The following is a 15,598-nucleotide window of genomic DNA, read 5'->3' on the forward strand; positions in this document are numbered from 1 at the left end:
TGAGGCAAATTTTCGTTTTGGCCAAACATCGAAATTACAACTTGAGTGTCCGTTAAGAGATGCCATTGGGCCACAAAAATACTTTTTTCCACAGACTTACATTGGGAAAGAGACGTCTGTAACTTGGCGGATCTTTTTTTTTTAATGTAAATCAACTTTCCAGTACGAACACTTGAATAGCCCTTATTCAAATAATTAAGTCCTAAAAGTTGTAAAGTGCACCAATAGCCCAATCTAGAGTTATTTCCCTTCCTCCGTTCACGTGAATGAGCCCCAGACCGTGAGAGGCGAGGTTAAAAGAAACGCTACTGCTCCTGCTCTATGGGTCCAATGGATGCGGAAGATCGCTAGAAGTTCCGGGTACTTTATCACTCGGCAGTCGAGCCATTTAGGCTTCATGCACCACTGAGCAACTCTCATAGGAACGAACGGGAGCCTCCAACGCTGTATCCAGTCCTCTTTATATCTTCAACCTATTCGAGTACTTTGCTCAATGGAGCGAAAAGCTGTCGTAGCGTGGCACAAGCCATTGGAAACGATGGGTTTCAGAGTGCAGTGGTGCCGTTGTGTCTGAAAGGGCCTTAATCGACATTAGCTCCATGACTCGGGTGAAAACCCGAACTCCCTCTGACTTTTTAATCTTACCAGCCAAATCGGTTTATAACGAGAATCTTGTGAAAGGGATATTAAATATACAATTCATGGCTACATACATGATATTGTGCTCAAAAACAAGGCAAAAATTTGGTTTAGTTTTAACCCCAAAAACTAATGTGGTTGTCAGTTAATAAAATGATCCTTGGCCTAGGATAACTTGATTACTACTCTAGTAGTAGTATTAGTTAGCCAGGCATGCTACTCACGTTAGCCAATAACCACTCTGTTAAATCCATTCCTTACACTTGTGGTTTTGGAAAGGAAAAAAGTACACCACCCTCTAAACTCTTTAAATGATTTTATCGATTTTACTTCAGCTCAAGCACCACTACAACATGACGGAAAAATCCAGAATTTGACAGGCTATGCAGCTCTGATTGGACAATCACTGTTTTTGGGGGGAGGGGTTTAACAAGGTCAGTTGGCTTTTATTGGGTTACTGACGGTAGAAAGAACCAATCGCCAGCTCATGGGACATGTAAGCACTCCATGGCAACGACCGTAAGGGGCTCTTGGTGCATCAGTTGGGATCCTTGTGGTTTGCATAAATTAGGACCTTTAGGACTACATAATACAAAAGACCTTCATAGAAAACAACAAAAATAACTCTACCTGAAGCAAAAAATTCTATAAGTTTAAAAAGGCATTTTTACAGGATGTCCACTGTAGATCGATGCCATCATACACAAGCAGGAACAAAATGTCAACCCCAAAACTGAGCAAAGCTGAACTGACTTTGCTCTTCTTTTTTTTTTGTTTCTTTGAAAAGAAGGTTTCCAACCCCTCAAAATAAACATATAAAGACAATCCAAAAGGAATATACAGTTTTAAGAGAAACAATATTTATACAGTTTAATACAGATATAACTTAAAAAAGATAAATATCAGTCATTTTTGTTATATATATACAGCAAGCCAGTGCTTATTAAATGACAGCATCATCCTAGTTTCTCAAACTATGGCTTGGGATCGAGTCACTGACCAGCACCTTGGTGGCACAGGTGTGGATCCTGCAGTGACTGTATCCAGGTTTCCAGTCGTATTATGTAAGCGTTTCAAACTTGAAATGAAAATCTTAAAGGCGTAAGCAGCAGACAAAGGTGATAGCGATGTTTTTGTGTCTCTACTTGTCTGACTAAATGTCACCGTCTAGAGTCGCGTATGTGAACTTGGCAGGAAAACTCTAGAGCAGTGCATTGTGGGCGTTCAGTTGTTAAATGTACTGTTAGCTGGAGATGAACAGGGAGGGAAGGAAAGATTTCTTTAGTGCTACCTGATGTCTTTTTTTGTGTTTAATTCCTGATTTCCCCCAAAATCTTCCTCTTCCTCATTGTGCTTTGTAATGGCAGGAGCTGTGTCATGCTCTCTAGTCCTTCCCTCATTCCCTTCGTCCTTGCTTCTTTTCTTTGTCCCTGGCTGGTTAATTGACAGACCTAACCTCTAACAGGCAATATGTTCCACATCAAACATATACAGTATGTTTAACTTCTACTTTCCCCCCATCTCTTCTGAACAAAGGAAGTGCTTGTCTTTCTGAAACCGAGAATCCGGCAAGCACGGACACTTCACACAGCTATTGGCCAGCTCCAACCCTGTCTCCTACAACTTGTACCACTTGTTTGACCCGCCCACCACCCTACGTGGACTTCCGTGGACTATGATTACAAACGTATTTGTGATACGTCAAAAACAAAACTTCATTCGCACAGAAAAACGTTTCCCTCGAAATGTCCACTAACACTCTTTCGACAGATTTGTGAAACCGAGTTTCTCCACTAACACTCACACAAAAGCAACACTTTAAATCTGGTGTTTACCAGAGATGTGCTCATAAGTTTCTTGGAAATAATTCATTCAGCATGAAAAAAGCATAAAAACGGACTAATCGACTAAAGAAATCAGACCAAAACGTCCGATTAGTCGACTAAGAGGGGGCAGCCCTACCTAATTCACAATGTAGTTTCGTTGTATGGAAATGTAATTTTTTGGAGACAGGGGTGGTACGGAAGTGAAAAAGTAGGCAGGATTTTAACTTCTCTCTCAAGCTCTCTTTTTTCTTCACACGACTTCAATCACTTTTCGTGTGTATGAGTGCATACAACCAAGTGCAACCATACACCGGAGTGTGTGTGCTGTTACCCCCATTTGAACGTTTATTGCGCCTTGCCCCTCTGAATGTCATACGGACTACATGTCGTACGAACTCGTTCATTTCAAGCATAGCCCAGCCTTAATAATTCCATAGCTCCGGTAAGTATTGGAATATATGAGTGCACTCATTTCTTTTTAACCACTCTTTATTAACCCTCCTCCCTCATCTCCGACTTAACATTTAAGCCTTTCTCTATACATTGGACTCTACAAAGGGTCTTTTTGGTTTGACAGGTGAGGTAGGGCCTGTCTGTCTGTCACTGGGTCTGTCTGAGCAGCTGTGGATCACCGGTAGCGTTCGAGCCAGCTTCACATCCAGGTAGGAGGGATTCTGACTGGCAACGTGCGCTACGCCTTCACCCTGAGGATAGTAGTCGAGCTGGTTGTCCAAGTGGGCGTTGTTGTTGCTGCGGTTGTGGTAGGCAATGGAGGATGGCTGGGGTTGACCAAAGCCTCCTTGACTGGTGGGGGTTTTGTTAGGCGAGGTGATGACCGTGTCCACTGAAGACACGGCCCAGGAGCGAGAAGGGCTGAGACAGGATGCAGAACTGGAAGGAGCTTGTTGTTGATACTGCTGGTGCACCCTCGCGGTCCTGTCGACAACGCCCATAAATGGAGTGTTCCTAGAAGAACGGCCTGCCTCTCCAGGATAAGTCCCGCCTCCTACCATGCATATTTCTGAATTGGGAGAGGAGATCAAAAAGAGATCATCATGGTAACCAGTAACCCCTCCCACAGAGGCCAGATCTGAAGGCAAATCCATGTGCTGGACGGAGGCTGAGGTCCTGAAGCCTGGGCCGTGATTGGCGGGCTGCCCACCAGCGAGACTGCCGCTGCTGGTGGAGAAACGGACGCTGATACTCTGGGAGTGGACAAGTGGCCTCGGGGGAGGAGCGGGGGAGGAGTTTGGGTGGGCACTGAGTGGGCGTCGTAGTCCCCCCTGATGGTGGTATTGGTAATCGTGCAATGGTGGAAGGCTATCAGGAGGCCCCAATGTCGCCTCAGTAACCTCCATGGGGTAGTAGGCTGCTTTAGATTGGTTGCGACTGAACTGACGGGCCTGGCCAAACAGACTTACCCCTGCCCTCTCCCCTCCTCCTTCTCTCCCATAGGCAGATGCAGGTCTTGCCTGGCAAACAAAGTCAACATCTACATCATCTAGTGGATATGATCCGGAGCTCAGACCAGCCTGGACCTGCAGGCTAGGCCTGATATCTAGGGGGCTCGGGCAAATGCCTTCCCCCAGCTCGGCCAGTTCTTGTGGCAGTTGGCCAAACTGGGAGTAAGCAGAACTTCCCAAAATCATGCTGGAGTGGGCCGAGGAACTGGGCTGACTGGTTCTGACAATCTGGACTTTGGCTGCTTGGAGCCACTGGCCATGAACAGGGTTCTGCTTTTGGAAAGATCTCTGATTGGACATGTGGTGGTGGTGCTGCTGCTGCTGCAGTCCTAGGTTCTGGTCCGAGTGGTGGAGGGCTGAGATGGACTGTGGTTGGTGGTGCAGACCTCCACTTCCTGACAATGCAGGCATACTTTCCGATATTGGGCTGGGTCGCTGTGGAGAGCTGAAATGGTGGTAGGAGGAGAATGGAGGAGGTGCAGAGTGACAGGGGGAAGAGGAGGAGGGAGAGTGGGTAGGGCTGGGGAGGCGACGATACAGGTGAGTGGGCGAAAGGGAGGAGGGGGATGGCACCCCAGGGTGGCAGTGAGTGTCAAGACTTTGAACCACAGGTGGAGGGTGGAAGGAGGAGTGAGGAGCAGCATCTCCTTCTCTGCGACTCTCCTCCTCCTCCTCTTCCTCCTCTTCCTCCTCTTCCTCAGTAAGCCCCTCCCTGTCCTGCACCTGCAGACAACCTGAATCTCTGCACCTGGCCTCAGTGACGGATATGGCCACATTTTGTTGATAAACAGGATGTGATGAAGGAGGGGAAGAGTCTTGTTGTTGTGCAACCTGCCGACACTCTTCCTTGACCCGGGAGAGCAGGCGCTGGATCTCCCGGTTTGATGGGCACAGGCGGCTGGCCTCGATCAGGTCCTCCAGGGCTGCATGGAACTGTCTGAATGGTGAGAGAAATAACATTTCAGAAGATGACATGAGCTGTTTTCTGACCAAACCGATTTAGGGACTCCCTGAGAGGAACTGCCCACTGGGGAGCTCCCCCGAGAGCTACACACCTTCAAGGGCTTTTTCTCTGTTTGCATTTGCACCACCAATAGGAGCGCTGAAGTGACATTAGCTGGCTGGCGCCACTCGCACACATCTCCAGCTGGGAGATTGGCGAGTTTGATACGTTCGCTACAAGCTCTCTTAACTTTTTTATTAATACAAGAATAAACAAACAACTCTGTTACATGGCACAATTATATAAACACAGGCAGAATAGCCGTCACGAAAGTATCTGTTGCGATTTCATTTAGAATCGGCTTCTTCGGCAGAGTGGGTGTGCTTTGTGCTACTGGGTTAGCCTTTGTGCTAACGTTACTGGATTAGCCTTCGTGCTACTGGGTTAGCCTTTGTACTAACGTTACTGGGTTAGCCTTTGTGCTACTGGGTTAGCCTTTGTACTAACGTTACTGGGTTAGCCTTTGTGCTACTGGGTTAGCCTTTGTACTAACGTTACTGGGTTAGCCTTTGTACTAACATTACTGGGTTAGCCTTTGTGCTAACGTTACTGGGTTAGCTTTTGTGCTACTGGGTTAGCCTTTGTACTAACATTACTGGGCTAGCCTTTGTGCTACTGGGTTAGCCTTTGTACTAACGTTACTGGGTTAGCCTTTGTGCTAATGTTACTGGGTTAGCCTTTGTGCTAACGGTACTGGGTTAGCCTTTGTACTAACATTACTGGGTTAGCCTTTGTGCTACTGGGTTAGCCTTTGTACTAACATTACTGGGTTAGCCTTTGTGCTAACGTTACTGGGTTAGCCATTGCGCTACTGGGTTAGCTTTTGTACTACTGGATTAGCCTTTGTACTAACGTTACTGGGTTAACCTTCGTGCTACTGGGTTAGCCTTTGTACTACTGGGTTAGACTTTGTACTAACGTTACTGGGTTAGCCTTTGCACTACTGGGTTAGCCTTTGTACTAACGTTACTGGGTTAGCCTTTGCACTACTGGGTTAGCCTTTGTACTAACGTTACTGGGTTAACCTTCGTGCTACTGGGTTAGCCTTTGTACTAACGTTACTGGGTTAACCTTCGTGCTACTGGGTTAGCCTTTGTACTAACGTCACTGGGTTAGCCTTTGTGCTACTGGGTTACCTGCGTCCACGTTTGGCGCGGGCTCGGGCATAAAAGGCTTCGTAGGATTTAGCTTTCAGCTCTAGCGCCTTGGCGGCAAACTCCTCAGCAAGGAGGAAATCCTGCAAGCAAAATAAAAAGAGTTCATGCTGGTACATCAAGACGGAAGGACAGAGGATTGTGGGAGATGAGATTAATTTCAAAGTAAAATGAAAAACATATCACATTGTGGGTTACAAATAAATAAAGAGCCATGAATTACAACAGGTTTCTCCAATGTATGCGTGTGTGTGTGTGTATAGCAGAGAAAGAGACTCACGTTCATCTTGCGGTGGCAGCGAGACATGTTGAGGAGCACACACACTCTCAGCTGTCTGAACATCTTCAGCTCGTCCCCCGGAAACTTCTGCAGAGCTGACTGATAGGAGTGAGCAGCTTCCCTCACTTTACCTTGCTACAATTACACATACACACACACACACACACACACACACACACACACACACACACACACAGAATAAAATAAAATAAATAAATAATAATACAAATAAAAATAAAATATCTGATAAATGTGTGTTTTAAGTAAAAGTATAAAAGTATCAGCATCAAAATATAGTTAAAGTATCAAAATTAAAAGTACTCATCATGCAGAATGTTGGCATAATTATAGAAGAATTATAATTAGTGATGCATGTGTTCATCACTTTAATGTTGCTGGTAAAAGTGGAGCTACGTTCAAGTACTTTATATACTGCTGGGTAACTTAACCTGTGACAATACATCATAATCTATTAGATGATTTATTTTTGTATGTTTTCTATTAATAATTTGAATATGCAAATTAACTAGTCAAAGCTGTCAAATAAATGTAGTGGAGTAAAAAGTACAATATTTGATTTCAAAATGGAGGGGAGTTATAGAGTATAAAGTTACATAAAATGTAAATGCTCATGTAAAGTACAAGTACCTCATAATAGTACTGAAGTACAGTACTTGAGTAAATGTACTTAGGTACATTCCACCACTGGGTTTGCTTGTACTTGTGTGTGTTACCTTGTACAGTAGGTCTCCCTCTTGGATCAATTTACTGAGCAGAACCATTAGGATGTCTGGTTTAGAGGTCGCCATGGCCCAGGTCGCTGGTCCTACACACACACACACACACACACGCACACACACACACACACACACACACACACACACGTTTTAATACTTCTAGAAGGAGATTACTCTATTACTCTAAACACTTTCATTGAAAACATGTATGATGGAAAACAACAAGTAATTGGTTTGGACGACATGACGGCTCCCCAAAAGTGAAGTGAAACATCTAGATCGCCCCCGGGTGCCTGGCTGCAGTATAGCTCATAGCTCCCTCCCCCTCCATGTTAGCGGATGGGACGTGGGCCAAACTAAAAAGTCAAAGTACACGTCATATACATTTTTCCCAAAGATGGTTTCTGTCATATTAGGTAGTTCTTATTACTATCATGTATGTTCAAGTGTTCATTTTTCTGATAAGTTTGGTTTTAATTAGTTATTTGATGCTATAAAAAGGGGGTGAGACGTAAATATTGGCAGCTGTGATCGACAGCTGCTCTGAGTGAAGTAGTCGCGAGGCGGAGACTCGGGAATTGTACGAGAGAGGAGATGTAACTTTCACTTTCCATAACCGTTACAAGTCTGTGTAATAAAACGTGTGTCAATTTGATCATAAATGTAGTTCTAGAGATATTATCGTTAGCCAAACAGCTACTGTGGTGCTAACGTAGCAGCGAGGTGGCTCACGCTAACAAGCTGCGGCCATCATCATCGGCAAGTGCCACCCCTAGCACCGATAGGAAGCGTCGCGCTACAGTGCGTGTAGAGTATTACAATGCATTTGCTTTAAAGGTCCCATATTGTAAAAAGTGAGATTTTCAGGTCTTTTATATTATAAAACAGGTTTAAGTGCTTTATAAATACTGTTTAACTATCAAAACGCTCAATATACGGAGAAATACACACAAAGAAATTGTGCGTTTGAAACAAGCCGTCAGGATTTCTGTCCATTTGTGATGTCACAAATATTCAATATTTAGACCATTACACGGTTTTAAACATAAACATTCTAAATGTGTCCCAGTTTATTTCCTGTTGCAGTGGATGTGAATGACATCAGCTGACAGGAAGTAAACATGGACCCAAATTGTTGCCTAGCAACGCAGTTCCGTTGCAATTCCGTTGAAATGCACTAAAACTGAGCGTTTCGACAGAGGGTAAATACAGGTATATTCAGGCCGACAATATGAGGAAAATAACGTTTTTTTTAAACATTACAGCATGTAAACATGTTCTAGTGGAAACACAAAATACAAGTGTAATGGACCTTTAAAGCAATTGTGGACACCCAGCCTACTTAAACTTGATTTCTCACCTGCAAAGGCACCCTCCAGGGGGACTGCCCATTGTTCCGACAGCCCGTCCATTCCGAGCAACAAACAGAAGTGTCACGTGAATTTTTCGCTCAAGTTGAAACATTTCACTCACGCAGACGCGTCTACCTGCATCGCCCGGTGCGAACTAGCTCCTGTTCAGGTCTTTGCGTTGACTTTGTATGTAATCGCACCGCGCAAAACATCCACTTCGCGTTTGGTCCGAACACACCTTTAGTCTTGTTATTATATATCTTTTCTTTGAGCACACAAAACATTCTTTTTTTTCTGTACAGTTAAAATGTAGATCTCATTTATAAAACTGTACATATTAAAAAAATCATACGGCCTTCCTATAAGACTGCGACATTCCTTGTTTGATTCCAGATGGGCGACCTTTCTTGCATGTTAAACTCCTACTCTTGCTCTCATTTCCTGTCTGTATCTCTAATTAAAAAAACCCAATATGAATCATGGGATAGCATTGCTGAGTCATGTTTCTACCTATCTTGGCTCCCTTTTTGAGCAGAGCGATGACTGTCGAGGTGTTTCTGCAGCCGACCGCCCGGTCCAGAGGACGCATCCCGCTGCAATCCACGTGCTCCACCGACGCACCGTGATCCACCAGATGCTGCACCTAACACATTAAAACAAGGGAAAGATTTAGCGTTTTATTGATATAAAAAGTCTTCTGATATTCATTTTATTTTCTAAAAGGGATGGTGTCATGTCGCCAGCTTTCTTCACGATTGTTATCAATAAATACTACTAAGAAGAACTAGTAAATACCCATTTAGCTCAGAATACGGATACATGAGCACATTATGTTGTCCTTCACAGACTCTGCGGGACAGGGAAGACAGGGAGGGACACATCATTTTAAAAATATGGTAAATACTGTTTTACACACCACTTCTGGGTCACCGCGGAAGGCAGCCAGATCCAGAGGTGTCCGTCCACTGCGGTCAACGTGAGTTGTGGCCGCACCTCGCTCCACAAGCTCTCTGACCAATGGGAGCTGGCCTTTCAGACACGCCCAGCTCAGCGGCGTTAACCCTTCCCTGTCCGTCTGCTCGAGAGAGGCTCCTGGAAGAAGAGAGAGAGAGAGAGGCGAAGAGATTCATCTCAGGTTACGTTAGGGTCAAAGATCATGTTGGGAGCTGAGGTCTGTATTAGCAAGAGAATCATTTATACTATAAATTCTCAAATAAAAGCTGGTATTTAAAGGGGCAGTGTGCAGGATTTGGTGGCATCCGCTCACTCCTCCCTTTCTAAGTTTGCGGTAACGTGAGCCGCCAAGTGCAAAACCGTGGTAACGCCGTTCACCTCTCAGAGGCCATCCTTACCATAATAACACTACTTCAGGAGCAACGGAAGTCAGACGGCCGCTGGCAGTACCACGGTTTAGCTCTCCGTGGTTCACGTTACCGCATTTTCACAAGCGTGTTGGAGAACTACAGAATATATATATATACTGTATTTAGGTATACAGTATATATACACACACACATTTCTGTGAGAGAAGAGAAACATAGAGCAGCTCTTGCACCTATTGATTCTGTGGTTGTTAATACTGTCAATGAACGGGTTGTTACCATGATCCAGCAGCAGCTGGGCGGTGGTCATATGTCCCTCTGAGGCTGCCGTCATCAGAGCTGTTCGACCCTGCTGGTCCACCGTGTTCACCTCCACCCCGTGACTCAGTAAGAGCTCCACCACCTGACCCAGAGACACAAACGGAGACCGATGCCGCTCAACAATTCTGGAGCTGGAACCAAACTAAAAACGTGATCACTCTATGTGTGTGTGTGTGTGTGTTTTCCAGCGTACCTGCCAGTGGCCACGTCTCACAGCACTGAAGAGGGGAGCCATACCCCGCCGGTTGCCTTGGTCAACGGCAGCCCCCTGATCCAACAACAGCCTGCAGACAGCCAGCCTGCCACTTCCTGCTGCTGCTGTCAGAGCTGTAGGAGACACAGAGAGGGAGACAGATGGAAACAGGTACATGTACATTTCTAGAAACAGTCTAACAATTCACACTGTTAAACATATGTTGGTTTTCAGTGGGATCTGGGGACCGCTTAAGGTCCTTGAGGGGGTTCCACGGGATCCTCAGCAAAAGAAGGCAATCATTTATTTTCACTATAATTCTATCCATAAGTAACACATTGATAGAATGTAGGACTATTTTGTTCATGAGTTTCATACACTTTCTGTAATAACACATTTAAAATCAAAAACCTCAGATGGAGGACCCTGGGACAAAGTTTTATCAAATGGGGGACTAATTTCTGTCAGTTTAGGGGTCCTTGACATGAAAATGTTTTGGAACCACTTTGTTATCTCATGAGAAAAAATATTACAAAACAGGGTCTTTTTAAAATAGATTCTGTAGTAGGGAGGTCATGAGAACTTCAGTATCAAGTTGATGTCAAAAATCTGAAAATGTGATAGTACTAGTTTTTCTAGTACCGCAGGTATCGTAGGTACTGTCAGGGCTCGAGACCAACGGCATCTCGTCGTCCGAGCGACGATAGAAAATGTGTTTGGGATGCAGTAAACTCACTATCGACGCTCCCAGGGGAACTATTTTTTCCCAGAAAGTGCTACGATGTGAACAACAAATCTGCGTTGAAATCGGCAGGTACGAGAGCTAGTTAATGTTAGCCGTTAGCTCCGTGCAGCACTGTGCTGCTTACCGGCTGCTACGGCTCGTCCTGCCGATTTCAACACAGGAGGTACCATTGATTTTACATTATGGTGCGTTCAGGCTCTATTCATTAAAATGAGTATTCGGTGAAGGTAAATTCTAACTTGATCATGATGTGTTCAAATGTAATCTTGTAAAATTAAGTTTTTGGTGAGAAACTTGAATGAAGCAATATTCAAGCAATATGAAATACATAATAGAGAGGGAATTATGACCTGTTTAACTTCCTGACAAACACCAGTATGCAAACGGTAATAAAGGAGTAGATGTTGAAGTACATGGAATTTATTGTTTTACTTTTGATTTTTTACCATGGTATCGAATTGGTATCGAGAATCGTGGAATTTCACTGATATTGGTATCGACTACTAAATTTCTGGTATCTTGACATCCCTATTCTGTAGGATTTAAGGTAGATGTAATTTCAACCACAATAGAAAAAGAATTCCCTAAGTTAGTTTAAAAAACAGTAGGGATGCACCGGTATCGATACCAGTATCGGGTATCGGGTCCGACACTGTGCTGATCGCTCTGATACAACGGCACCGATACCACTTTACGGCAGCGTGACATTAACCTCTCGTCACCATCTTTCGGGTCCTATCGCACACGCTTATGCTCCACCTCCAGCCTTTCCAAGCCGACCTAGAGCCGGTCGTGGCGCACCGCCTCGTATGTGGGACTCCCCAGCCTGCCGTGAGTCGCTCACACCCTCCAGCTGGCTGTTAACGAGGGTCTTTTTGCACAGAGAAGTACTCGTATCGGTTCTCGGTATCCGCGAGTACCCAAATGTAAGTACTTGTACTCGGTCTGAAAAAAGTGGTATCGGTGCATCCCTATAGAAAACAGTAATAGCATATATTGTAAAAAAAAAAAATTTGAGGTTCCACAAATAAAGGAGTCGATGGGGTGCAGTTAACTTGAGTGGGTTGTCATTCTAAAAAAGTGTTTTTTTGAGAAGAACAATGTTGTGAGAAGATGTGGAAAATGTACTCGTCCGTAATATGTTGCAGTATGAGAAGTACGGATAGACTACAGAATAATAAAGGATGACTTACTTTCCTAATTTAGACCACTAGATTTGGACACATTGAGACATTTCATTATTCTCAAGTGAGATGTTTGATTATTTTTTTTCAATTTCTGTAAGACCAATCCACAAATCGCTCATTCTGGTCTGAACCCTGGTGAACTGAGGATGTTGTGTTAAGGGCGTTTGTAGCTGTAGTGCTCAGTTTCCTCCACTAGAGGTCAGTCATGTGTGGCACAGCAGCTATTGACTGAAAGTCCCTCTTAGTTACTAGTTGTTGGTACTCTGAATGACAAAGGTGATCCATTCAACCTGGATGATGTAAGTCACCTGTATTGTGTCACAAAAAATGCACATTATATGTAACATAACATATAACTTTGTGTATGTATACATATATGTATATATATACATTCTTTCTTCTTTTTCTATTATTTTTTTACTTTCTCCTTTTTTTAGTTTAATTTTGTCACAATTGTGACTATTGTTATTTTGTTATCATATATGCTAAGTTTTTTCATACAATTATCTTATGTCGGGGGGGGGGAATTAATGTGTATTGCTGTCTGTATTGATTGTGTTCTATTCTTTGTGTTCAATAAATATATTGTTTAAAAAAAATAAAAAATAAATACTGATAGATTAGTGAATTAGTAAAACTTCTGATCAAATCAGTAGTATTACTGCAGTATTATTAGTATATTATATTATAGTCTTGAAGTATCAAAACAGCTGCGGTGGAGAATTATTAGTTGTAATGACTAGTAGAGTAGTATTCCTGCAGTATGAATACTTGTTGTAGTACCTGTCTCTCCCCACAGACTGTCAGGTGTGTTGATCTCAGGTCTCTCCTCCTCTTCCTCGTCTTCCTCTGGAAGATCCAGGAGGTATGACACGGTCTACATACACACACACACACACACACACACACACGACACAATAACAAATGTTACAAACATATCATAAATACAACGTCATGACTCAGTGACACACAGTGTTATAGAAGTGTGTGTGCGTGTAGCTGACCTCTGTGTGGCCCATGCTGGCAGCTGCTATCAGAGCCTGCTGCACCGCCTGGCACCTGCTCGCCCCCCTCTGGCCGCAACAGGAAGTGCAGCTCCAGTCCGCAAGCCTCAGCAGGAAGCGCAGCACCTCGAGGTGCCCCCGCTGACCCGCGTGCACCAACACACACCGACCTGAGCTGTCGACATGACCCACCTGAGTACACGGGGAGACAGAGACTTAGAGGCAGTTTCCGACACACACACACACACACACACACACACTCACACACTACATAAACTCACATATCCAATGCTTGAGCTATATCTGATGATGATTGCCCAGAATAAACCAAAAAAGACTCTTTATCTGTGAGTGCTGGTGATTTGTTTCTTCTGTTCTTACCACTACCTGGCACCCGATACTGTTCAAGATTAAGAGACGTGCTCGCTGCTATTTTTCTATTTTGTAGACAATGGAAATCAGTCGCCCCTTCATCGTTCGGATTGAACTCGTGTCCAACACAGCAAGTTATGAACAAGTCGTATTTAGACTCTCAGGACACTTACAAAAGTCTACAATAGGTATTCACCTGTAATTTCTTTTTTATTTTCTTTATTTATTTGTCATTATGTGTTTGCTGGCGAACCTGTTCATCTGTATTTGAACACTATGTCTTATTATTGTTTGTATTATTATTTGTTTATGGAGATATGGGGGTAGGTGGTAATGGGTGTTTAAAGTGTGTAATTGTCCTAAGAAATGTCCATATCTCTGCTAACTGATCTCTTGATATAGATATAAAAAAAAGAATGAAGAAAAGCTGTTGGAGACAGCCCCATTCTCGATACGACCACTGGATGGCACCGGGTCATCACCATCGTACCGGAACCGTCCCGAAATGAATGAGGACAGCCCATATCTTTGTTTTTCTGCATTATCTTTAGTTAATCATTCAAAGTGACCTTTAAATTAAATTGAACATCAAAAGTGGTTTATTTCTATTTATAAATTTATAATTTATCCAAAATATATATTTTTTTATTTAAAGGGACTATTTGTAACTTTGTACGCGCATAAATGTAGCGGGTCGTCACACATGCGCGCTCACATATGCGTGTTCGCATGTGGCCGCTGCCTCTCCAACTCTGCCTGCCTGCCTTTGCTCAGAGAGCGCGCGCATTCTCAGCTCGCTCCACCTCTAGACGTGAACGCGCGCTCACTCCACACTGCAGAAGAGTTAGTTTAGCTCTGAGAATATCTAGTGAATGCACAGTGGATGTTTGTGCAGAAAAAAAATGCTGCAGCTCCTCCAGACCAACAGAGGTTTCCCGTGTCTCCGTGTGACGGAGCTCCTTAGCTAGTAACGTTACCCTCTCGTTACCGACAGGGTGCCGGTGTCTCCTCTCGCCGGCTGCGGGCGGAGAGAGCAGGGAGACACGCTGCAGAGCCCCGCTGCTTCAGCCTGCACTTAGGCAGGAAAAGCCAACACTAGGATCAGATCTAAATCATGTTCATGGAGAGACCTTCGTCTGGTCAGCTAACATTACTGCCAAGCAGCTGAAATATAGAGTGATATTGTGGTTTTAGCTGACGTGTGTCGCCTCACTGTTTTGAGTGATGCTCGTTTAGGTATATTGAGAGCGAGCAAGCGCGAGCCCGACGCTGACTTTCGTTGATTTCACGGCCACAGGTGTCGCTGTTAAGAAGCATTTCTGAAAGTTACAAATAGTCCCTTTAAAAAAAGTAATTTTATTATTTTTTTTAATTTATAATTTACATGTTTGTTTTGATTTTGATGTTAACATTGCAGCGAAATTAAAATTACAATTTTTTTTTTATGTGTCAAAAAACAAGATAGCATAGGGCCCACAAAAAGTTAGAACCGGCCCTGCTAGCTAGCGCATCTTAAAGTTGGAAGAGCTGCTGGACAAGAAGTACTTGTCATGGGGAGAAGCGCAGCATGTTGGCAATCATTTTCAGCACCGTTCATTCTAATATAACATGTATTTTTCTTTCAACACTTGTCCCAAATTCGTCCCAAAATCATTATTTTTTTCGGCCCCGCCCAAGCTCGAGCTGTGGATGGCACCAAAGCATACGTTTGGCAAATTCTGCACATAGTGGCTTTACATCTTGAGAGCCACAGAATCCAGCTGGCAGACATGTAGAGTGCTACCTTAGCTGTGTGCTGACTCAGCATGGTGACAATCTCCAGATGTCCAGCTGCAGCAGCGAATCCTAGTGCAGTCAACCCATCATGTGACCGAGCATCCACCTTGAAAAACAAAACAGAAGCCACAAGTTTGGATGCAGTGAATTGGCACAATCTTCCAATTACAACCTTGTACAATTTTTACCATAAAATGTCAACGTGTTGCACAGAGACTGAAAAC

General features: G+C 43.9%; 1 protein-coding gene across 5 annotated transcripts in view; it reads right to left on the minus strand.

The window, feature by feature from the left end:
- Positions 1-2,936: 2,936 nt before the first annotated feature.
- tanc2a (tetratricopeptide repeat, ankyrin repeat and coiled-coil containing 2a) overlaps positions 2,937-15,598 on the minus strand; it is a 67,349-nt gene continuing 54,687 nt past the window's right edge. For all 5 annotated transcript variants that reach the window (XM_037793057.1, XM_037793056.1, XM_037793055.1 and 2 more), the window contains 11 exons: positions 15,382-15,480; positions 13,227-13,418; positions 13,006-13,099; positions 10,291-10,424; positions 10,056-10,179; positions 9,371-9,546; positions 8,965-9,097; positions 7,100-7,191; positions 6,366-6,500; positions 6,068-6,168; positions 2,937-4,865 (listed from right to left, as the gene is read on the minus strand). In XM_037793057.1, the coding sequence (XP_037648985.1) occupies positions 3,002-4,865; positions 6,068-6,168; positions 6,366-6,500; positions 7,100-7,191; positions 8,965-9,097; positions 9,371-9,546; positions 10,056-10,179; positions 10,291-10,424; positions 13,006-13,099; positions 13,227-13,418; positions 15,382-15,480 (3,144 nt within the window). In that variant the 3' untranslated portion in view covers positions 2,937-3,001. The remainder of the gene's footprint in view (positions 4,866-6,067; positions 6,169-6,365; positions 6,501-7,099; positions 7,192-8,964; positions 9,098-9,370; positions 9,547-10,055; positions 10,180-10,290; positions 10,425-13,005; positions 13,100-13,226; positions 13,419-15,381; positions 15,481-15,598) is intronic.

This window comes from Sebastes umbrosus, chromosome 14 (assembly GCF_015220745.1).
Source record: "Sebastes umbrosus isolate fSebUmb1 chromosome 14, fSebUmb1.pri, whole genome shotgun sequence".
Taxonomy (NCBI): domain Eukaryota; kingdom Metazoa; phylum Chordata; class Actinopteri; order Perciformes; family Sebastidae; genus Sebastes; species Sebastes umbrosus.